Source organism: Sinohyriopsis cumingii, unplaced genomic scaffold (assembly GCF_028554795.1).
Source record: "Sinohyriopsis cumingii isolate HCF-2022 unplaced genomic scaffold, ASM2855479v2 utg000695l, whole genome shotgun sequence".
NCBI lineage: Eukaryota > Metazoa > Mollusca > Bivalvia > Unionida > Unionidae > Sinohyriopsis > Sinohyriopsis cumingii.
Window position 1 is genome coordinate 5,751,688 of NW_028315924.1, and position 20,255 is coordinate 5,771,942.

Consider the following 20,255-nt stretch of genomic DNA (forward strand, 5'->3'; position numbering starts at 1 on the left):
CCGCTGTATTCGCGAGCAGCAACCAATCAAGAAACATTTGTAAAACATCTAACGAAACAGTACATATCTCATCCCAGATGATAACCTCAGGAATAAATTTTTCGCCCATTCGATAAGGAGTCCACTCACCGACGCTGTATCGAAAAAAGCTGTGATAAGTAACGGCGTCAACATTTCGTTGTTTTATCTCTCGCGCTAGTCTATGGGTCGGTGTAAGCACGATTATACTTGCCCGCGTTCGAAATAATTCAATTGCCCGAGTCGTCTTTCCTGACCCGCCACAGCCGCTTAAATAAACTGTTTTGTGTCTACAAATTGGATCAGAACACGGTGGTGCATTAGACCATTCTGATAGATTATCACCGCATAAGTAGTTGTTTTCAACGGTGACATCTGCTGACGGGGAATGATCGCGTCGTATTTCTTTTTTAATTCTCCATGTACCCCAACTCTCGTCCGGACTAGTAAACTCGGCTACGTTTTCCTTATACTTTACGTCTATGTAAAATGAATCAATCGCAACTCTAACCGCGGTGTCGGGAAATCTATTTATCATTGAGAATAAATTGATGCAAGCATAACCCAGCATAGACGCCCTCAAATGCGGGTATGCTGGGCTGTCTCCATCGCTGTAAGTAACAACTGTACCCAACTTTGTTCCATTGGACAAGAAAGCTGTTTTACAGTTCACGTATTTATTTTTCGCCACTGCGTCCTTCATTACGAAATCATATTCTGCGTCATCTATAATCAGCCGTGAGCAATATCGTTTGTAGTCGCAGTTTTTTCCACCTTGTGTGAACTTACCAATTATTCTTCTACCGAGATCTTTTGCCTCTCTGTTTCGTTGGTTGAATATCTTTTTGGACCATTCGACGATATATTCCTCGTCGGCATCAATGTGTTTTTTGGACTCGTCAATTATGCTATCTAGACGCTCCGGTTCTGGTAACCAGACTTCAGTCTGCGCCCGGTATGATATAATGGCGTCACTGACAATCAACGAAACTAGCATTTTACAATCAATCATATACCGTAGCAGCGCTATTGGCAGCCACTTCTTTTCAGACATGTGTCTACTGATCCAAATATAGCAACAGCGATGAAGTCCTGCCGCGAACTCAAATGATACTATGCGAGCGAATCCGGTTAAATCAAAATCAGGCAGTGGTCCATTAATAGCAACACAAGTCATTTCATGTCTGGGGTGTCCAAATCGTTTAAAGTACTCAGCGGCGGATCCATACCCGAGAAAACTCGCTGGATAACAGGCAACCATATCAACGGAAATCATAGCGTCGCGGTTGTATCCAGTGTTCCATAGTCCACCGTGATAGTATTCCAAACAACTGGATTGTACATCCGGTAGAAATTCCTTGCGTGTTGGACTCCACGCATTTTTCCTTGCTGCAACATGAGCCGCAACCGATGGAATCGTAAAACAATTTGTTAGCAGTTGTTCATCATGCTCCTCAAATTCCATGGCGGTTTTTTTCATCTTGTTGTGAAACGCTTCAGTGCGATATAATTCACCGTTTGGTCTTACAAACTGATCAAAGGTATCCGCATCGTTTTCAGCGCTGCGAAGTAACCACACTGATACAGGGTCGTTTTTACACAAACAAGCAATAGCATCAAATAGTTTCCTCTCCGCGAGAAAACCATCCCGGGAGAATTCTTCTCCCAAAAATTCTCCCGGGATATACTTTACTGTTCTATCCCGTGGAAATATTGTGATCGCGGGCGTCCACGCGTGTTCGTTATGATCAATAATTTTAATTGGGGCTCCCTTCGATTTGTACTTTGATTCGTGTAATACTTCACCGGTTATCGTTGTAACGGTTATTGGAAATCTCAGCGATGTTTCTAATCTCGCTATGTCGCTGATGGTTGCTCCTCGCTCGCGCACTGTCTCCTCCCACTGGTTGATTTTGCTACGTCGTAAATCAGTCAATTTGTTTCCTCGACACGCATTTGTAAAATGCTCTATTATTCGTTCTGCTACACAATTTATCCCCGTTGACTGTTTCATCGGCGCTAGTTTTCCGATATCAGGTTTCTTATTTAACGGGTATATTCCATAAACAACTGCTGTTTCAGGATACGCTCGTTCATAGTATGGTCTGTCAATTCCGGTTAACAACCCCGGCTTGGAGACGTGGCTAACAATAACTGTTTTTTTGTCACTGAGAACTGGTTCAAATTTATCACGTATGATCCAATTACCTGATTCCACCCGGACAATGAATTTGACTCTGAATAAATACTTTTTACCGTCAAGTTGTGATATTATCGTTGCTGCGCGGTTGTCGTTCATGGTAGCATCAACAACGCCATCAATTCGAAATGTTGACCAACTATGAGATGCACCATCACGCTTGAATTCATTGATACAATCGCGTATTTTATTCAACAGGGTTCTATCGTTTATTAACGCTTTTGGTGTGTCCTTGAGGGCTCTATCGAGATTGAACTTAATATTTTTTCCAGGGCTTAATTGCTGCTAATTTCTTGAACTCCTCCTCCATATAATTAAAACAAGTATTTAAATGAAAGAATATAGTATAATGAATAAATGCAAATGGTTGATGATTGGGTCGACAACCCCGTGCAATAAATCATGTAGAGGTGAATTCTGCGGGTAGCATTTACAAAGCGTTCGTAATGGTTCTCTTGGCCCCCTCCCGTGCTTGGTTTGCCACGTTGGTGTAAGAGGAAAATCGCAGTTGTGTATCAATTGTGGCGGAAAGCGATACAGAGAGTTAAAGCGTTATTACGATAAACGAATAAAAAACGCCGTCATTGACCCCACCGCTGACTCCGTCAAGGACAAAATCATCAAAACTCCTCAAGACTACATTGAAAGGTTTATAATTAAACCAAATAATGAATTAGACAAGTAGTATTATTATACAAATGGACCAAGAGTTCAGACCTCACCCTGTGTTTGTTAATTACGAGGCATCTCGCGACGGCGTTGTTAGAAACCGCAGACTGAAGAAGCCGGTTGGTACCGTAAATAATCACGGATACTTGCGATTTAATGCTGGGAAAAAAATCTTCTTATTCACATGATGGTATATGAAGCGTTTAACGGACTGATCAACGACGGTCTCGTTATTGATCACATTGATGGATGTCCTCAAAATAACAGACTGTGTAATCTAAGAGCTGTTACACCGAGTCAAAATTCCAAATTTGGAAAGACAGGAGGGATGAGAAAGGCAAAACCCGTAAAGTCATTTGATACAATAACGCACGAAGAAAAAATATTTCGCTCTATGAATGCGGCTGGTAAATACTTCGATATTTGTAGTAAATCAGTTCGAGATGTTGCAGAGAATATAACTAAAACAGCGATCTCAAAAAAGACCGGACACAAAATTCGATTTTCATATTATCTGAATGGGCATCAAGGGAGATAACTCGTTTTGTGATAGCGTCGCATGACAAGAGTTACGTCCCTTGAAGTCCAATTAATGTTACGATTAATTAATCATTTTACGATGAAAACTAATGAAATACACGCTGTTATCTAACAGCTGTATTCTTTTTTTTAATGTTTTATTCAAATATTTGGTTTCATTTAAACGCTGTGAAACACCATTAATAAGTATTTAAGGATTTAACGATTCAAGGGAATTCAAATTAACACACACCTTGTGACTGACGCGGTTGTACTAGTCACCTTATATATAGGATGACTCGTTATAAGCCTGGGGCTTTCTAAAGCCAATTCAACTAATCAAAACTAACCCACGCTCTTGACCCGGGCGTGTGGTTGTCTTTTGTTCACAATCATGCAACCGGGTTAATTTAATTGGGTTGCTTTTGATTGGTTGAATTGGCCGTAGAGTTCCGCCCCGCCGTTTTATGTTTGTGCTGTCTTGTGCCGTCCCATCATCCATCAATCATTTCATTGTAAATATATCCATCCTTAATTAAGTACATGTAGTGATGTCCCCCAAGCATATCTTCTGGGCGGTCTACGATGACGTTTGTCACCCTAGGCCTCCCTCCCGGAGATGTATGTTTTGGGGTTCCCTTGGGCTCAGATGGATGCGAAGGCACCCAAGGGGTTCCAAGATGTGTTCTTGATGAATGTCCTTAATTAAGTAACCGATGGGCCTCTCTGACGTCATAGGGCGCCAGCGGGGTTGCCAAACGGGTCTTTTATGTATTTGCCGTCCAATCATAATACTCTCTGTTAACACGAAGATGCGGTGGCAACTTTATGTTATACAAGTCCATAATCACGCACATATTTCTCTAGGCAGTAAAGATGTTAACAGCACCTTTATGTGCCTAGAGTTCATTTTGTAAAACATTTTTTTTATATTAGAAATAAAGATGTTTATAAGAATATGAACATCGAAGACATCAATAACATTTTAACCGAGATTTCAAAATTAAAAAATCAAGGAATTGAATTATCTGATGGTCTCAACAGCGAAAGAATATTATCCGATTATGAGATTATTAACGAACAATCGAAACGGGGGCGTTTTACCCTGGCCCGCGAGTACTTTTTTATAAAACGATTACAACATACGATTAATGAGAACCTGTACCACAATGACGTAAATGCATTCATTGGACTATTTACTGACGTTGAAATAATACGAAAAAAACTTGGACGTGTTTATGAACGACGCCGGGAGATTTCTAGTAAGATCAAAAACATTAGAAGGATTATAGACGAAAACTCCGTGGAGCCCCCGATGGCACATTAAATGTATACATACCCCCCCCCCCATTCCTGCCACACTCGGCGGGAAATTAGAAATTGCGGAGCAATTGCAATAATGGTAGGCGAATCACTTGCTACTCGGCTAGCCAGAGAGCGGCTAGCAGCGCTTAAAAAGTTCATACCGTTACGAGACAGGGTCCGAGAACAACTTCAAACGCGGCAGCAACTACAAACTGATTTTACCGTTGGAAGCGAACAACTGTTTGCCCCGGTAACTAAAGCGACTAGGGATGTTACAGCGGCAACAGAACGAGCAAGATATGGAGATATTCCTAAGGAAGGCGAACGGAAAGAGGCGCCTCTTCTTCCTGTACTTGAAAAGATAGCAGCAGAGACAGAACAAACACAGCAACGGATAAAACAACTTTCCAGTGATATAAAAACCCAACGAGAGTATCAACGATTAGCTGATATTGATGATTCTGAACCCGTTGTTGAACAGGGTGATGTTGGTGAACTTCAAAAAATTTCCACTCAAAGAGGGGTTTCCTTTATAGATAAACTCACTAAAACGGCTATAACACAAATAAAACGATTTCAATTACTGAAATCCGGCGATTATAAGATTTTTGGTAGGTTTGCCGCTCAAAGCTATCATTCAAGAAAAGACCTTTTAAAAGACGAGTATAAAAATAGTAATATAAAACGAGATGACTGGGTTAATTGGTTGTATAAAACGAATAAAGGGATTGATCGCTTGGATACAAAAGAATTGAGATATAAAGAATTTAAAAAAGGAATTGATGATTATGATATACAACAACAACAAGAAATACTATAACAGCAAGAACAGCGAAAAGGAGAAGTCCAAAAAAAAGCTGGTTCTAAAAAAACAAGCGGAGAGGGGTATCCAAGTGGTAGTGGCCTAGTTGAAAACGCTTGTCCTGGTAGTGTTCTCAGTGATATATCACGGCTGGAAGTACTAATCGGAGGAAAACGAGCCGGAAATAACTCTCCGGAAATAATCAATGAGGCCGCTGATATTTGCAGGCGTTTATTCGCATGCGGTATCATGGACATTAATGCATATCGAACGCTCATAGACGAGCTCGTGGATGATTAATTGGAAAACTGGTGTTTTTATAATAAAGATGATCATACACTACAACCATGATAAACCAGTACTCGTCTACGTGGTAAACTCGCGATTGCCTGTTTACCGCGCGTACTATGGAGATGGTCTCGGTAGCACCATTGCGGGGTTATTTACAAGAATGGCTCCAAAAGTGGCGCCGTTAGCCAAACAATTAGGAATGAAGGCTATTGATGTTATTCATGATAAGGGAATCAGCGCTATTGGAGATGTTGCCGGAAAGGCGTTTTCTGCAGCAAAGGACAAACTAATGTCGTTGGTGAGAAGAAAAAAACAGAAACCACCGGTGATGCCATCAACGACAGTGATGCCTGCAAATGTCAGTAAAGTAATAAATAACGCCGTGGAAGAAAAATTAGAGTCGTTGGCGGCTCAGTCATTGATGACGAATCCGTCGTTGGCGGCTCAGTCATCCGCCGATGCGGCAACCAACGCGCTCATGAACGCGATAGCGGGAAGTGGCCTTAAACAGAATTCAAAGAATTTACGACGAAAACGACGTTGATGGATTTCAATTGAAAACACCAACATGAATAATAATAAAAATGTTTGCGCGAACCGCTGATCCCGCGTTTGATATGGATGCCCCAGTGCGCAGGGATGATTCTGTCCGTGATTATCAATTTTATTCCTATCAACCACCACAAGCCGACCTACGATCGCGAATTGAACTTCAAGTCCAAGATACCAGTAAATACTTTTTGCCGTGTGAAGCGTTTATCGAAATCGAGGGAGAACTCGTAACAAATGTTGCCGCTAATACACCGTACGCAAATGACAATCGTGTTCGAGTTGGTTTCGTCAACAACGGTATCATGGCGTTATTTGAGAGTGCCAGATATCTTATTGACGGGCGAGAAATTGAATCAATAGAACGCGAGGTTGATGTTGCAACAACGATAATTGGGTTAGCGAGATACTCGGATGATTATACAAGATCGGCGGGCCCATCTATGATGTTCGCAAAGGACACCACTAATAACGCTGATCATCTTCAGTACATTAACGTGCTGACACCACAAGATACTTCAGCTGCTAATCAAGCTGAAGCAGCTAACCCAGACCGCAGGACAAGACCAGGCGCTGATTTCACTGTTATAAAAAGTACTAACGATAATTACAATATGGGCTTTGCAACACGAGTAGGGATGTAGCAAGGACAACACCGACAGTTTTCATGCGCGATTCCACTCCATCACATATTCGGATTTTGCAGAAATGTCAGAAAAGTTATCTATGGGGCTAAGCATACAATCGCGCTAACGCGAAGGGGCGATGATAACAATGCAATATGGCGTGCTGCTGGCGTCGATAACGGTAAAGTCGTTTTAACTAAAATAGCATTGTGGATGCCGGTGTTGACTCCATCAGTTACCACGGAAGCACGATTGCTATCATTTATGGAACGGGGAGGGAAATCGTTGTTGAGTTGGCTAGCGGTAACAACTGATGCTAAAGAGGATAATGTCGCTGATACATTTACATGGCACTTGGCATCAAAACAGGGTGTTTCAGCCCCGCGTCATATATTCATAGCGCTACAGAATAGCGAACGATTGGGTAATCAAGAACGCAGCCATATGATATTTGTTCAATTAGGAGTCAGGGATGTTTCGCTGAGAATAAACGGACAACAGGAACCATCCGAGGATATACAGCTTAATTACGGCGACAATCATATCGCACGTGTGTATCATCGATTGCTGTCATATATGGGTCGTGATCAAAACGTCGACACTGGTTTGCAAATATCACAACTTGATTTTAAAAAACTGTATCCGATTTATTATTTTTCATTGGAACATCTTGATTTAACGAGACAATCCGTCGTTGATATACACTTCCGAGCTCGTATAGCCCCGGGTGGTGCCGATTATAGAGCGGTTGCTGTCATTCTCAGCGATAAATCAATGCTGCTAGAAGGTGTTGGTGGACGAATGAGAATCGTTGATGCGCCAGTGGAAAACATGTAATTGAAAACACAAACGCGTTTACAATAAAATGTCGTATAGTGTTGTCAGTGTAGAGTTGACTGATGGTCAAGTCAAGAAATTACGATCAAAGTCGGCTAAACAATGCGGAACCACAATAACGCTGAAGCCGTCGCAGATGGCGGGTGGTAATCATAAGATATCGTTGACGGCGCGTCAAATAAAACATTTCAGTGATGCGATGAAGAATAAAAAGGGTATTCAAATAGATTTCTCGGCCGCAGCGATTAAAAACATGGAAAAGACCGGTGGGATATTTCCGCTGTTAGCTGCGATTCCGGCATTGATTGCCGCGGCCGCACCAGCAGTGGCTAAGGCGGCGGCGTTAGGAGCCGTTGGTACCGCGGCGGGGATGGCATTGAAGAAAGCAACCGGGAAAGGCTATAAAAAAAAACGATCCGTAGCCGGAAAGGGTCTAAGACTACCGGGAACCCCGTATTCATGGTATTCGGGAAAGGGTCTAAGACTACCGTGAACCGTTTAATGACTCCTATGTCTAATTTTGATTTAATAGATGCCGCCGACGCGTTAGCGATAAAAAACTTCAGGGGTGTTTTTATGAGGGATCAATTACCGGCGGCACCAAGGAATATTGAAACCGGCATAATTAACCTCGATGGGTCCTCCGGAGCGGGTACTCATTGGGTTGCGTACGCGATTGATCCGCGTGCGATCGTCTATTTTGATTCATACGGGTTAGCCCCGCCGAACGAGTTCATGCGGTATATCCGGGCGTGTTCAGCCCCGGTTTTTTATTCCACGCTGCCAACACAGCAATTAAGTGACCCACCGATATGTGGCCGTGAGGTATTGAACGTACTCGCGGCGATTTCATCATCGCGAAAACCACCTCATGTGGTTGTAAACGAATACACTAGTGGGGTCGTAGAGGCCCGGCGGGTTAATTAAAAACACCGTTTTTTTTACAATAACGATGATTGATATTTGGGGACGACCCATTTCGGCGCTGAAATCCACGGAAACGTCCGCCACCGATAACATAAAAAAACTAATCGAGGATGAAATCGCCGATACGTTAAACCTAACCAGTGTTGACCCAGGTGAAATAGTTGTATTTCAAGACCGCCAGGGTAAATTGAAATCCAGTAATGTGTCGCTGGATGACGTTTTAACACGACAGCGTGACGCCGCCGAGAACGCTATCGCGCTGTATACCGGCGACGGACGACTCAAACCGGGTGAACATCTATCGACGATAACATTAATCCAAGACGGTTTTATAAGGTTGGATAGATCGGTGACCGAACTTGACGCGCAGGTGAATAAATCTGTCACCGAGGTGAAAAAATCTGTCACCGATATACAACTCACTACCGCTAGTTTTTTTGGGACCCCGACGGTAACCGAACCGAATATGACAGCAATAAAAAATACTATTTCGGAGTTTACAACGCTGTCGGGCCAATTTTACACGTTACGAAAAAATGTTAACAGGATCGATGACAACTTTGATAAATTCTTTGGTAAAAAAAATACCAAGCTGGATGAGATTACAACAACTATAAATGATATCACTGCGCATGGACAGGAAATAAAAACAATCAAAGCTGATGTTACAGCGAACAAGAATAATGTAGACGCGAATGGACAGGAAATAAAAACAATCAAAACTGATGTTGAAGCGAACAAAAAAAATGTAGACGCGAATGGACAGGAAATAGTAACGCTCAAAACTGATGTTGAAGCGAACAAAAAAAAAATGTAGACGCGTATGGAGGGGAAATAAGAACAATCAAAACTGATGTTGCAGCAAACAAAAAAAGTATGGACGCGTATGGAGGGGAAATAAAAACAATCAAAACTGATGTTGAAGCGAGCAAAAAAAATGTAGACGCGTATAGAGGGGAAATAAGAACAATCAAAACTGATGTTGCAGCGAACAAAAAAAGTATAGACGCGTATGGAGGGGAAATAGGAACGATCAAAACTGATATTACAGCGAACAAAAAGAGTATAGACGCGTATGGAGGGGAAATAGGAACGATCAAAACTGATATTACAGCGATCAGAACTAGTATAGACGTGCATGAACGGAGAATAGGAACGATCAAAACTGATATTGTAGCGAACAAGAATAATATAGACGCGCATGGATGGAGAATAGAAACAATCAAAACTGATGTTGCAGCGAACAAAAAAAGTATAGACGCGTATGGAGGGGAAATAGGAACGATCAAAACTGATATTACAGCGATCAGAACTAGTATAGACGTGCATGGAGGGGAAATAGGAACGATCAAAACTGATATTGCAGCGAACAAAAGGAATATAGACGCGCATGGAGGGGAAATAGGAACGATCAAAACTGATGTTGCAGCGAACAAAAAAAGTATAGACGCGAATGGACGGGAAATAAAAACAATCAAAACTGATGTTGCAGCGAACAAAAAAAGTATAGACGCGTATGGAGGGGAATTAAAAGCAGTCGACAATAATATTACAGCTATCAGGACTAATATGGACGTGCATGAACGGGGAATAAAAGCGGTCAAAACTGATGTTGCAGCGATTAAAGACAAACTACCGGGAATAACAGAGCAACTCGAAAAAATGAAAACACCTCATGGGAGCATCGGCAATAGCGTATACACGGTTCAACACGGATCATTCGATTGGACTCCTACGCATGATACAGTAAATATCACCGCAACTGTTAAGGGCATTTATCGATTGACATTGATTTCAGCGATGCAGTTTAATATATCATCGTCGAGTTCATCCGGGGTTAACAATACAATATCAACAATCGTTGACAAGAATGCAACCGAACGGTTTATAATTAGAGCCGTTGATAACAGTCTATTTTGGACAAACATTACATGGTATGTGGAATTTGTAGTGGATCTAAGTAAGTAATTGAAAACACTAACTCTCTTAAAATAAAAATGACCACCAAGGCAATTGAATCAGAGGTATCACCGACGTCACATCAATATCGATTCGATACCGCAAAAGAATTCTCCGCGAGCTTAAAAACGCTTTCCGAACAATACCGCGCAAAAATAAAAAAAATACCGTCGTAAAATAACCGCCATCGACGTGGCCGTGTACTCGGTGTCCGGTATAGTAGCCGGTACCGGTGTCATTTTATCCACGGTGACCATGATAGCCCCGATCGCCGTTCCAATCGCTATCTCCGCGGCGACAACAATTGCTGGAGTCGCCAACGCAATCACTAAAAAGATATCATCGTGTTCTCAGAAAAAACTCAACGAGTATACAGTAAAACATCAAATAGTATCCGACGCGTACTCGAAATTATCCGGGTTGATCTCGTTGTCGATTGATAATTCGTTCATATCCGATGTTGAATTCTCCACGATAGTCCAGTTGTATGGCTCCGCGATGTCAAAAATCGAAAATTTTCAACTGGAAGCCGGAAACCACTTCAATGGGCTTAAAACACCCCCCTGAAAACAAGCAGGTTGTTAATATTCGGTGTCGAAATTAAACACTAAAAACAGCAAATAATAATAATGTCGCTGAACCCCGAAGGGTTTCAATTACTTCAACGGATCGCGGAGAACACCACTCCGGTACAAACAAGTATGATATCGATAACGTCAACGAAACCCGAATTCAGTGTGAACTTCCCATCACCGGTTCCAGTGAAGGAAATAGCGCTGGCAAAATTGCGAGTATATCACAGTTGGCCTAATATCCGAGCGGACGCATTTAACGGACAACAACCTAATAACTCGCTGGTTTTTGCATGGACAAATAAACCCGATGAAACCCCAGACTGGAAGGAGGTTACAATACCAACTGGGTCATGCCAAATAGAACAAATCAATAAAGAATTTCAACGCAGGATAAAATCGATCACAGGAAAAGAATCAAAAATCGCTATTACGGTTCATGAACCCACGTTATCGTCGACGATTGAAATAAGCACACCGGGGTATATGGTTGATATTTATAACAGTTCAATAAGAACCATACTAGGATGGCCCAAGAATCCACCTCATGAAATCTCCGCGGACTTGCACACGAGTGCGCAATCGTATCACGAGATTACCCCCCAGTATCGAGATGATTTGTCTATTATAGAAAGCACGTTATTACCCAGTAGGTTTATATTTCAAAACAGGATTACCATGCAATGGTATTTTCCGTATAAGGAAACTCCTGAATCATCCGCCGTGGTCACAGTTAGTTTAAATGATATCACTGATGCTTTTATCGAGATTAATCGTAATTACCAATTACAACTAGAACAGCTACGGAAAACAAAAGCACGAAAACACGTTGAGGTGTTAAATCAACTTATATCAGACATGGACTATATTAATAAACGAATCGTTAAAACAATATCCGCTAACAGCGATGATAATAAACAAAAATTCCTAACCGAGTATAATATCACAGAAGCCAATTTACCCGATTTCAAGTTTCCAGGATACAACGCACCAGAACTAAGAAAATCTCTTAATGATTTTCTCGCCCCATCAACTATCCTCAGACACGATAACGGAGAGGATGGTAGGCATATTGCTCCATACAACGTAAATATTACGTCTGTGATAGCAATCAATCTAGTGTGTGATGTTATCGAAGGGAGTTACCAGGTGAATACCAAGCAATCAAATCAGGCTCAACAGGGGTATATCCTTTATTCATTTTCACCAACAGCCCCTCCGGGATTTTTAATCGTTGAGAGTCCGATTAATCCGGTCTATATGCGATGCCATAATCGGTTTTTAACGAGAATTAATTTTAAACTTACCGATCAGTCAAATAACCTAATTGATCTACAAGAGGAGGAGTTAGTGATCACTCTGTTTGTAAGATCATTGTAAGTAGCCACTTAGCAGCAGGGAGGGCGATGACATCGACGCGGTCGTCGCGCTTTTTTACCGGACGCTGACGACGCTGGGATCGGCGCGCAGAAGGTATTAATTAAACCAAATGACGATTGGACGATCCCCCCCGACGACGACGTCGTTTTTTTTTTACCAGGCGCTGACGATGCCGGATCCGCTGAGTGCAGAAAGTATTAATTAAGCCAAATGACGATTGGACAAAATGTCCGATTCGCCCTCCCTGCTGCTGTCTTAGTTTAAGACCATAGAGACATAGCGTCAGTGAGTCTGTTAAATTACATTAAATACAAGACTTTTTCCTGACATCATGAAAGTCGAGTTAAGGACTTGGTCTTGGTATATTTACACTACTGATTAGGAAATAATTGGACATTTATCCTTAGTGATGACCTCCTGTATAACTAATCCTTCAAGCATCTGTATCTTTTTCCTTTTAAAAAGTTGATTGTAAAAAGATGAAAGTAAAGCATTCATTATGAAATTAGTGTATTTAAATTTCAGAATCAGGACATTGCAACTGGTGTCCTGACATCTACATCAGATGGTTGCACATCAACAGAAAAGATCTATATCAGCACCTTGTTTCTCCAGAGAAACAGCATACTGAGCGACAACAGTGATAAGACAGTTATCTTCTCCTGTAAGATTGGCTCTCCTGATCCCCTTATAAACATCAGAGCAAGTGCAACAAAGTCTGTCAGGTTTGCTGGTAAGGATAAAAAATTTCAGTATACAAAGTATTGCTTTGCATAAACTTGTGGCATGCCTCTTTTGCTACAGTATGCACATCGTGAATTATGGATTGTCCACACAGTTTGATGGCTGTGGTCAGAGAGGGAAGGGATTAATTGCCCACTATGAACAGTGAATTCCACTCAGTGTATTAGAAATCTATCACTGATTTCATTGCAGCCGTAGTGGGTTTTATAGCACCACATGTTGACTCTGTTGTAGGTCAGGTGCACATTTTATACCTTTATATGTACAAATTATACAGTGGTAACATTTCCTCTGGTGTTTGTTTGTGGCCTAGCTAAGGAAACATAAAGATGTATGTGTTAATGTAGAAAAAAAATATGAGGTTTTCATTTCTTGGCTATCGTCCCACAATTGTCCATGGCAGATCACATATCAGAAATATTGTATGAGTACAACATACGTTGCTGTTGATTATGTGTGGATGTACATATTAAGATATGGCAGAAATTTATATGCTGTTCTGCGTCCATTGAAAACTTCATTGTTCTTTCTGAAAGATATTACATAAAAGAGCTGTGTACTTGGTTTTACTTTGTCATAGCTTTCCTTTTATTTCCATAATATTTCCAAGCTGATTCTCTTTCCAAAATATGTTTGTTTAAAGCTGTATCCCATCCATTCCATCTCCTTCCAAGCGTACATCAGCATAGCTGGATAAACATATAGGGTAGCAGTCTTCAATGGTTTAAATTAGGACAGTTTTGCAGTTCAGTATTTCCATATAAACACTGTTGAATTAAAATGTTTCTTCTTGTCACAAACCAAACATAATAATTATAAAAGTATATTAGTTTGTGAAATGCAAATTTAGTTAAAGAGATACATAGCCATATGTTATATGTGATGCAATTATCATCATTTTGGAATTCAGGTACTGCCAAAAATTTAGAAATAAAATTTTAATTTCATTCCTTATTCAAAATAAGTAAATAAATACATTGCTAGCTAGGGAATTCATTTTGCATCAACGAGAATGTATACATAGAGGTGAAATGATTCGTCAGTATATCAAAGCATGACTACTTTTGCTGTACTGATACAGATATTGATATGAGACGTGGAAAATTGTAATAAAATGATTCTTACTGAATGTCAGTTATTTTAATCTTCTGCAGTCATGAATAATTATTAGTCATTTGTCATGTTATTCATTAAATTGAGAATTCATCTGAGACAGCTGTTGCAGGCACAGGTGCTCATTTTTGTTAGTTAAAAACTTGTCATACCCACCCACCCCACAACACTGCCAATTCCATGCTAATTATTTTATCCCAATAGCATGTCCAGCAGAGAAACTTTGCACAGAAGTGTTTAATAATTGTTTGGTAAAATACTTAAAATGCTTAAAAAGAGATGCTGCCATGGTGCATGATGGTTGGAATTGTGCAACACTGGTATGAATTGGCACACTTTGAGACCAATTATGTGCGAGAACTACCACATAGTTGTTGAAAGTGGGGCATATGAAAATGCAGTCTGTACATTATACAAAATTTATGTAACTTTTCTATTTTAAAGTGCTTGTTTTGACATAAGTCACGCCAGTAGAGCTATCATAGCACTTTTCACAACGTATTTCAGGTAGGCAACTGTTATATGTCTGGGTTCTATGGTTGTTAAAGTAAATTTGATTGTCACATTGTGCCCTGGAACAAGCATTATGTCATAGTTTGGACCTTGCATTAATGAAATTTTACAAATACGCGTTGAAAATATGGAATACTTAGGAAAACATATGTCTGATTCACAATGTTGTTTATCTTCGCATGATTTCTTTCAGCAAAACTGGCAGATGACAGTGATACTTTTTTAAACATAAAGAGGTGTATCATATTACTGGATCTGGGAAAATGTTAATGGAGATATCACTGAGCGGATTTGAGACCACAAATGGTGTTATATACAAGTCCGATGTACATGCTCAATGGACAAAAATGGATCACACTCTGGTCAGTCTCCATTTCGGTTTAAAATGAAATAATACGAATGAAAAAAAAAATGAAATTAATAGGTAATGATCTGTATTTGTTCAAAATACATCTTTCTGAACAAGCAGAATAAGGTATTTATGGACTTAAAACCCAATACAGCATTTTGAAACAGACAATACGTCTGATTCTAAAAAGTGAAAATCCTTTTTGGATCAGACGTATCCAAAAGATAATACATGTGAGCTCTGGAAAAACCATAAAGCACTATTCAAGAACGTGATACTTAGGCAGAGCATATATTAGTGAAAAATCCCATTTGGAGCAGAAGTATCCAAAATATAATATATGTGAGCTCTGGAAAATTGTAATAACAACCATTAAGAACAGTTTCCCGGTTTGCTCAAGTTGACTAAGCTAGGTAAGTATATACATCTACAGAGAGAAACACAGAGAACAGTATTCATACACAGATAAGGCACAGAGTACACTCAGAAAAAAATCAACATACTAATTCTTATGCTACCGGAAATGACATGGTTTAAAAATTTCGATTTCAATGGAGATCTAATGGAGCTGAGCAAAAAATAGTTTTATTACAGAGGAGTGATCAAAATGAAGCTGGAGATGACATTCAGATAACATTATACATTTTCTTTCACGTTAAATCCTATTGTCATGTATACTTGGTCATGTGATTGCATTAACCAATACACATGAAGCAATGGTGCTAATGTTAATGAAGAGTGAAGGAGCACAACTCCATTGGAATGGTACATTATCATAGTTTTCTAGCTGTATAGAGAAGCAATTATACAGTGTTGATGCTTCCCGCAACATCGAAGAAGAGGCTTGTTTCTCACACAGCTTGAACAGTATGGATTTAACAGTTAGTAATGTGATGTAGGCTTCTGCAGCTGCATAGACTAAAATAGTTGTTGTTTTTGTTGTTGGAGTTCTTTGTTTCTGTTGATATAGGCTTTGACACCATTTTTCAGCACACGATGGGCTATACATGGCGGCCAGTATTAATGGCGGAGGAAGAACCCGGGAAACCCCTGGAAATAACCACTGACCTACAATAAGTTACTGGCAAGCTTTCTCACATACCTACATTGGCTGAATCCGAGACTAGATCCCACGCAGACAGAGGTGAGATGGCATTGATCTGTAACAAAGAGCGCTTTAGACTACTCGGCCACTCAGGGCCCCAGTCTAAAATAGTAACAGTTCTAATATTGATAGGGGAGTGTGATGGAGGTTTGCTAAGTTGGTGTTGCTGTGGTCATTCACCACAAGTTTTGTTAAAACTGAACTTTTGTGGAAATCACTTTGAGTGATTATTACTAATTAAGATTTATATCCATAAGACAAGTTTTTCTGTGCAAATGTTTTCATGCAGATGTCACATGTTAACAGTATCCGTATTAGTATACTAATAATGAGATGTGCAGTTCTTGTCTGTACCAGTTGTAGAAATAAGACATTTTCTGTATCACTACAGTGAGAGTCACAGAGGTAGTTCTACAACAGAACAATCAGAACATCACCGATATACTGACTGTAAACTTAGGTGAACCAGTGGCCTTGACCTGCATAACAGGATTAAGTCGACCTGACCCCAATATAGATTGGTACATTGGATCACAGAAGAGAGGCAGTGGACCAAGTCTGAATTTCACCCCAAGTAATCCAGACAACAATGAGATACTCTACTGCCAAGCTTTCAACACTGATCCTAATAGAATAGTTTATTCCTTAAAACCAATTCTGTTGGTACAAGGTGAGTTTAGTCAGTTTGATAACATTAGTATTCAAGCTGTTTTACTTTTTTAATTAAATGGGTAAGTAAACTTAACGTAATGTAGTCTTAGATTTGCACATCCAAGCATCTAAGCATGTTCTTTATAACATACTTCTCTTAGGTGGATGCAGCATTACGACCTCACTGGAAGAGAGTAAAACCTTGCTGCACGACTTCACCAATCATATATATCTAGACCACAAAGTTTCAATAAAATCGTCAAAGCAGTGTGATGATGGGTTGAATTGTCATATTACCGTCTGTTTTTATACATTTTCAATGAAGTTCTGCACATGTTGGTCAGAGCAGAAAAGTAAAATCTTATTATATATGAAGCACCGTCTACATATATTGACTGCAAAGTTCATATTAAAATCTTGCAAATAGTGAAGAAGAAGCAATGCTGAACTGAATTCACAAAACACTCTTCTTTGTGATACTTTTCTGTGAAGTCTCCCCCTCCACCAAGAGGAAAGTAAAAGCTTATTGCACATACATATACTAAATAGTTCCAGTAAAATCATTAGCAAATGAATAAGTGAAGATGAATTCACACAATGCACTATTTTTGTACGTTTTTCTAAAAATGTCCTATTCCCACTCACAGCACCACTCCCACAGAAGAAAAAAATCTCATTGCACATCTGCACTTTTGACGTATCCAACAATCAGAGCTTCATTAAAATCACCCATATAGTGTGGGAAGTTATTTGATAATGTATTGAATTCCTAAAAGAGTTAGGTGGTGGAGCTTTATTTCAAGAAATGTGCCTAATAAGTTAATCTTAGTGTACATCTATATCAACCATTTAGTCAACAAGATTTTAGTAAAATCATCCAATCAGTAGCAGAAGTGTTGGTAAGCTGAATCTTCAAAATTTCTTTTTGTTTTTTGATAATTTGCAAGAGAAAGAAAAAAGTAAGACCTTATCTGCATCAGTCATATTTTTAGTATAAAAGTTGCAGTAAAATCATATTGATGTGTGAAGAGAAGAGATTACAAGCTGATTTCCTCAAGCATGAACCCTCTTCAAGGTTATTTTCCATTAGGTAATAGTTTTGTTTTTATAAAATTTTAATTGTGACCTATGGACGATATAATCTGTTTTTCAAAGAAATTGTTCATTCATGCTTTATCATTTAGCTGTAGTTCTAGGGTTATTTAGGGGTTTAATTTGCAATACTGCAAGTCCTGTTTTTATAACATTTTTGTTGAATTTTACAATGCTTATTGCTTCTCACTCTTTTCTGTTACTCTTTTAAGACCATAGATTCACAATTGAATGAAAACTACTATTGAGAAGTACTCACTTTCCTTCAGTAAATATCACAAAGTGACTAGGTTTGTAATCTGCTCCCTCTCCCATCCCATTTCCATGCTAATCATCTTAGCCTAACAAGAAGTTCAGAGTAATAGAGATATTCCGCATGTGCTCAGCATGTATAATGAAGTACTTTTTTCAACTTTTAATAACCACTTTTAAAAGAAGTTTCTCTGTTGATTTGTATCTTGATAACTTTGAATTGTAATGCTACAATACCTGTTTTTTCTCAAACAGTGAAATATGTGTTCTTGATTTCTCATGTGTGGTTATTGTTCGTTCCTGTTCAGGGTAAGCAACAACCACCAATGATAACTTAAGGTAGCTTATTCACTGTGTGACAGACATGAAGTTTTGGTTAAGCAACATAAACTTTAAAATCAACTGGTCATTGATTGATCTGTAAGTAATTAAATAGAGATGCTGCTAAGGTGGCTATTGCATGAATCATGCAAAATTTATTTGAATTTGCTCAATTCAAGATTAGTTATACAAAAGAACTCCATCAAATTAGTTGGAAGTTTGCATATGAAAATGTGGTTGGTAAAGTATACAATTTTTATTTAACATTTACCTGTAAAGTGCTTACGGCGACATACGTCATGCCATTAGGGGCATCATAAGTAGCACTTTTGCGACACCTTTTTGAGGATGTCAACTGTTGATATTTCTGGTTTCTTCAGCTTGACATGAATGGTTGTGAAACTAAACTTGTTTGTCATATTGTGCCCTGGAACAAACACTATGCTGTAGTTTGAAACATGAAAGAAGTTTTACAAATGCTTCTTTAAAATTTGGACTACCTAGAAAAACTAAAGTCGTTGATTCTCAGTGTATTTCATCTTCAGATGACAATTACATTCTCCAAATTCAGGCTGATGATGACAAAGTAATGATTTACGTCAGATTATTTGAGCTGGGAAATTGTTATAAATATACCAGTGAGTGATTTTAAGCCCGCAAATGATGTTAAATATGAGTCTGACTTATATGCTGGATTGACAAATATAGATGGTATGCAAGCCAATCCCCCTTTTCATCTGTATGACGAAATTAAATGTAGTAAAGGCAGAATACTGAGCCAAATTAAAGTACAGAAAATTAGAATGCCATTTTCATTTCTTTCTTACCAAGAGTTTAGCCCTGCAGTATCACATTAGTTCAAAATCTTACTTTGGAGCAGAAGGATCCAACAGATAATACATGTGAGCTCTGGAATATTGTACATAATAACCATATAGATCAGTTCCCCAACTTATTTAAGCTGGCTAAGCTAGCTGTGTGTATGTCCCTTCAGTTGGAAGCAAAGAACACAATTCATGCACAGAAAGGGAATAGAATACTATCAGAAATAATCAACATAATGTGAATCTTTTAAAGGTTTTTATTTTAGAGTGGAGTAGGAAGAAAGATGGATATTGAAGTGTTAGGTAAATATTAAAATATGGCTATTTCTTTCTCCTCTTCTTTTGTTCTACACCCGAAAACATTGTTGGTGACAATCGGAGATTTTTTAGATAAATTCCTGGCAGCATTAATGCTTAAATTGTACATGTTGTAAGAATTTGAATGTCCCTTTTTTGTCGCAGAGATAGTCTATCAGTGATTAAACATGCTGATGGATAAATAATATTAGCACACAACTGGTGAGAGGGCAGATTTCAAACCGCACGAGTTTGTTACCTTGTGTAAATTTTAAAATTTCCTTTTTATAGATTGGGAGTGGATGTAAATAGTTTTCTTGCTTCACCAACCAACAAAAAG

At 39.3% G+C, this 20,255-nt stretch overlaps 1 protein-coding gene across 1 annotated transcript in view; it reads left to right on the top strand.

Moving 5' to 3' along the window:
* The window catches only part of LOC149773315 (uncharacterized), a 60,313-nt gene that overhangs the window by 23,031 nt on the left and 17,027 nt on the right, over positions 1-20,255 (top strand). The window contains exons 4-5 of the mRNA XM_089946475.1: positions 13,180-13,387; positions 16,870-17,148. Of these exons, the coding sequence (XP_089802601.1) occupies positions 13,180-13,387; positions 16,870-17,148 (487 nt within the window). The remainder of the gene's footprint in view (positions 1-13,179; positions 13,388-16,869; positions 17,149-20,255) is intronic.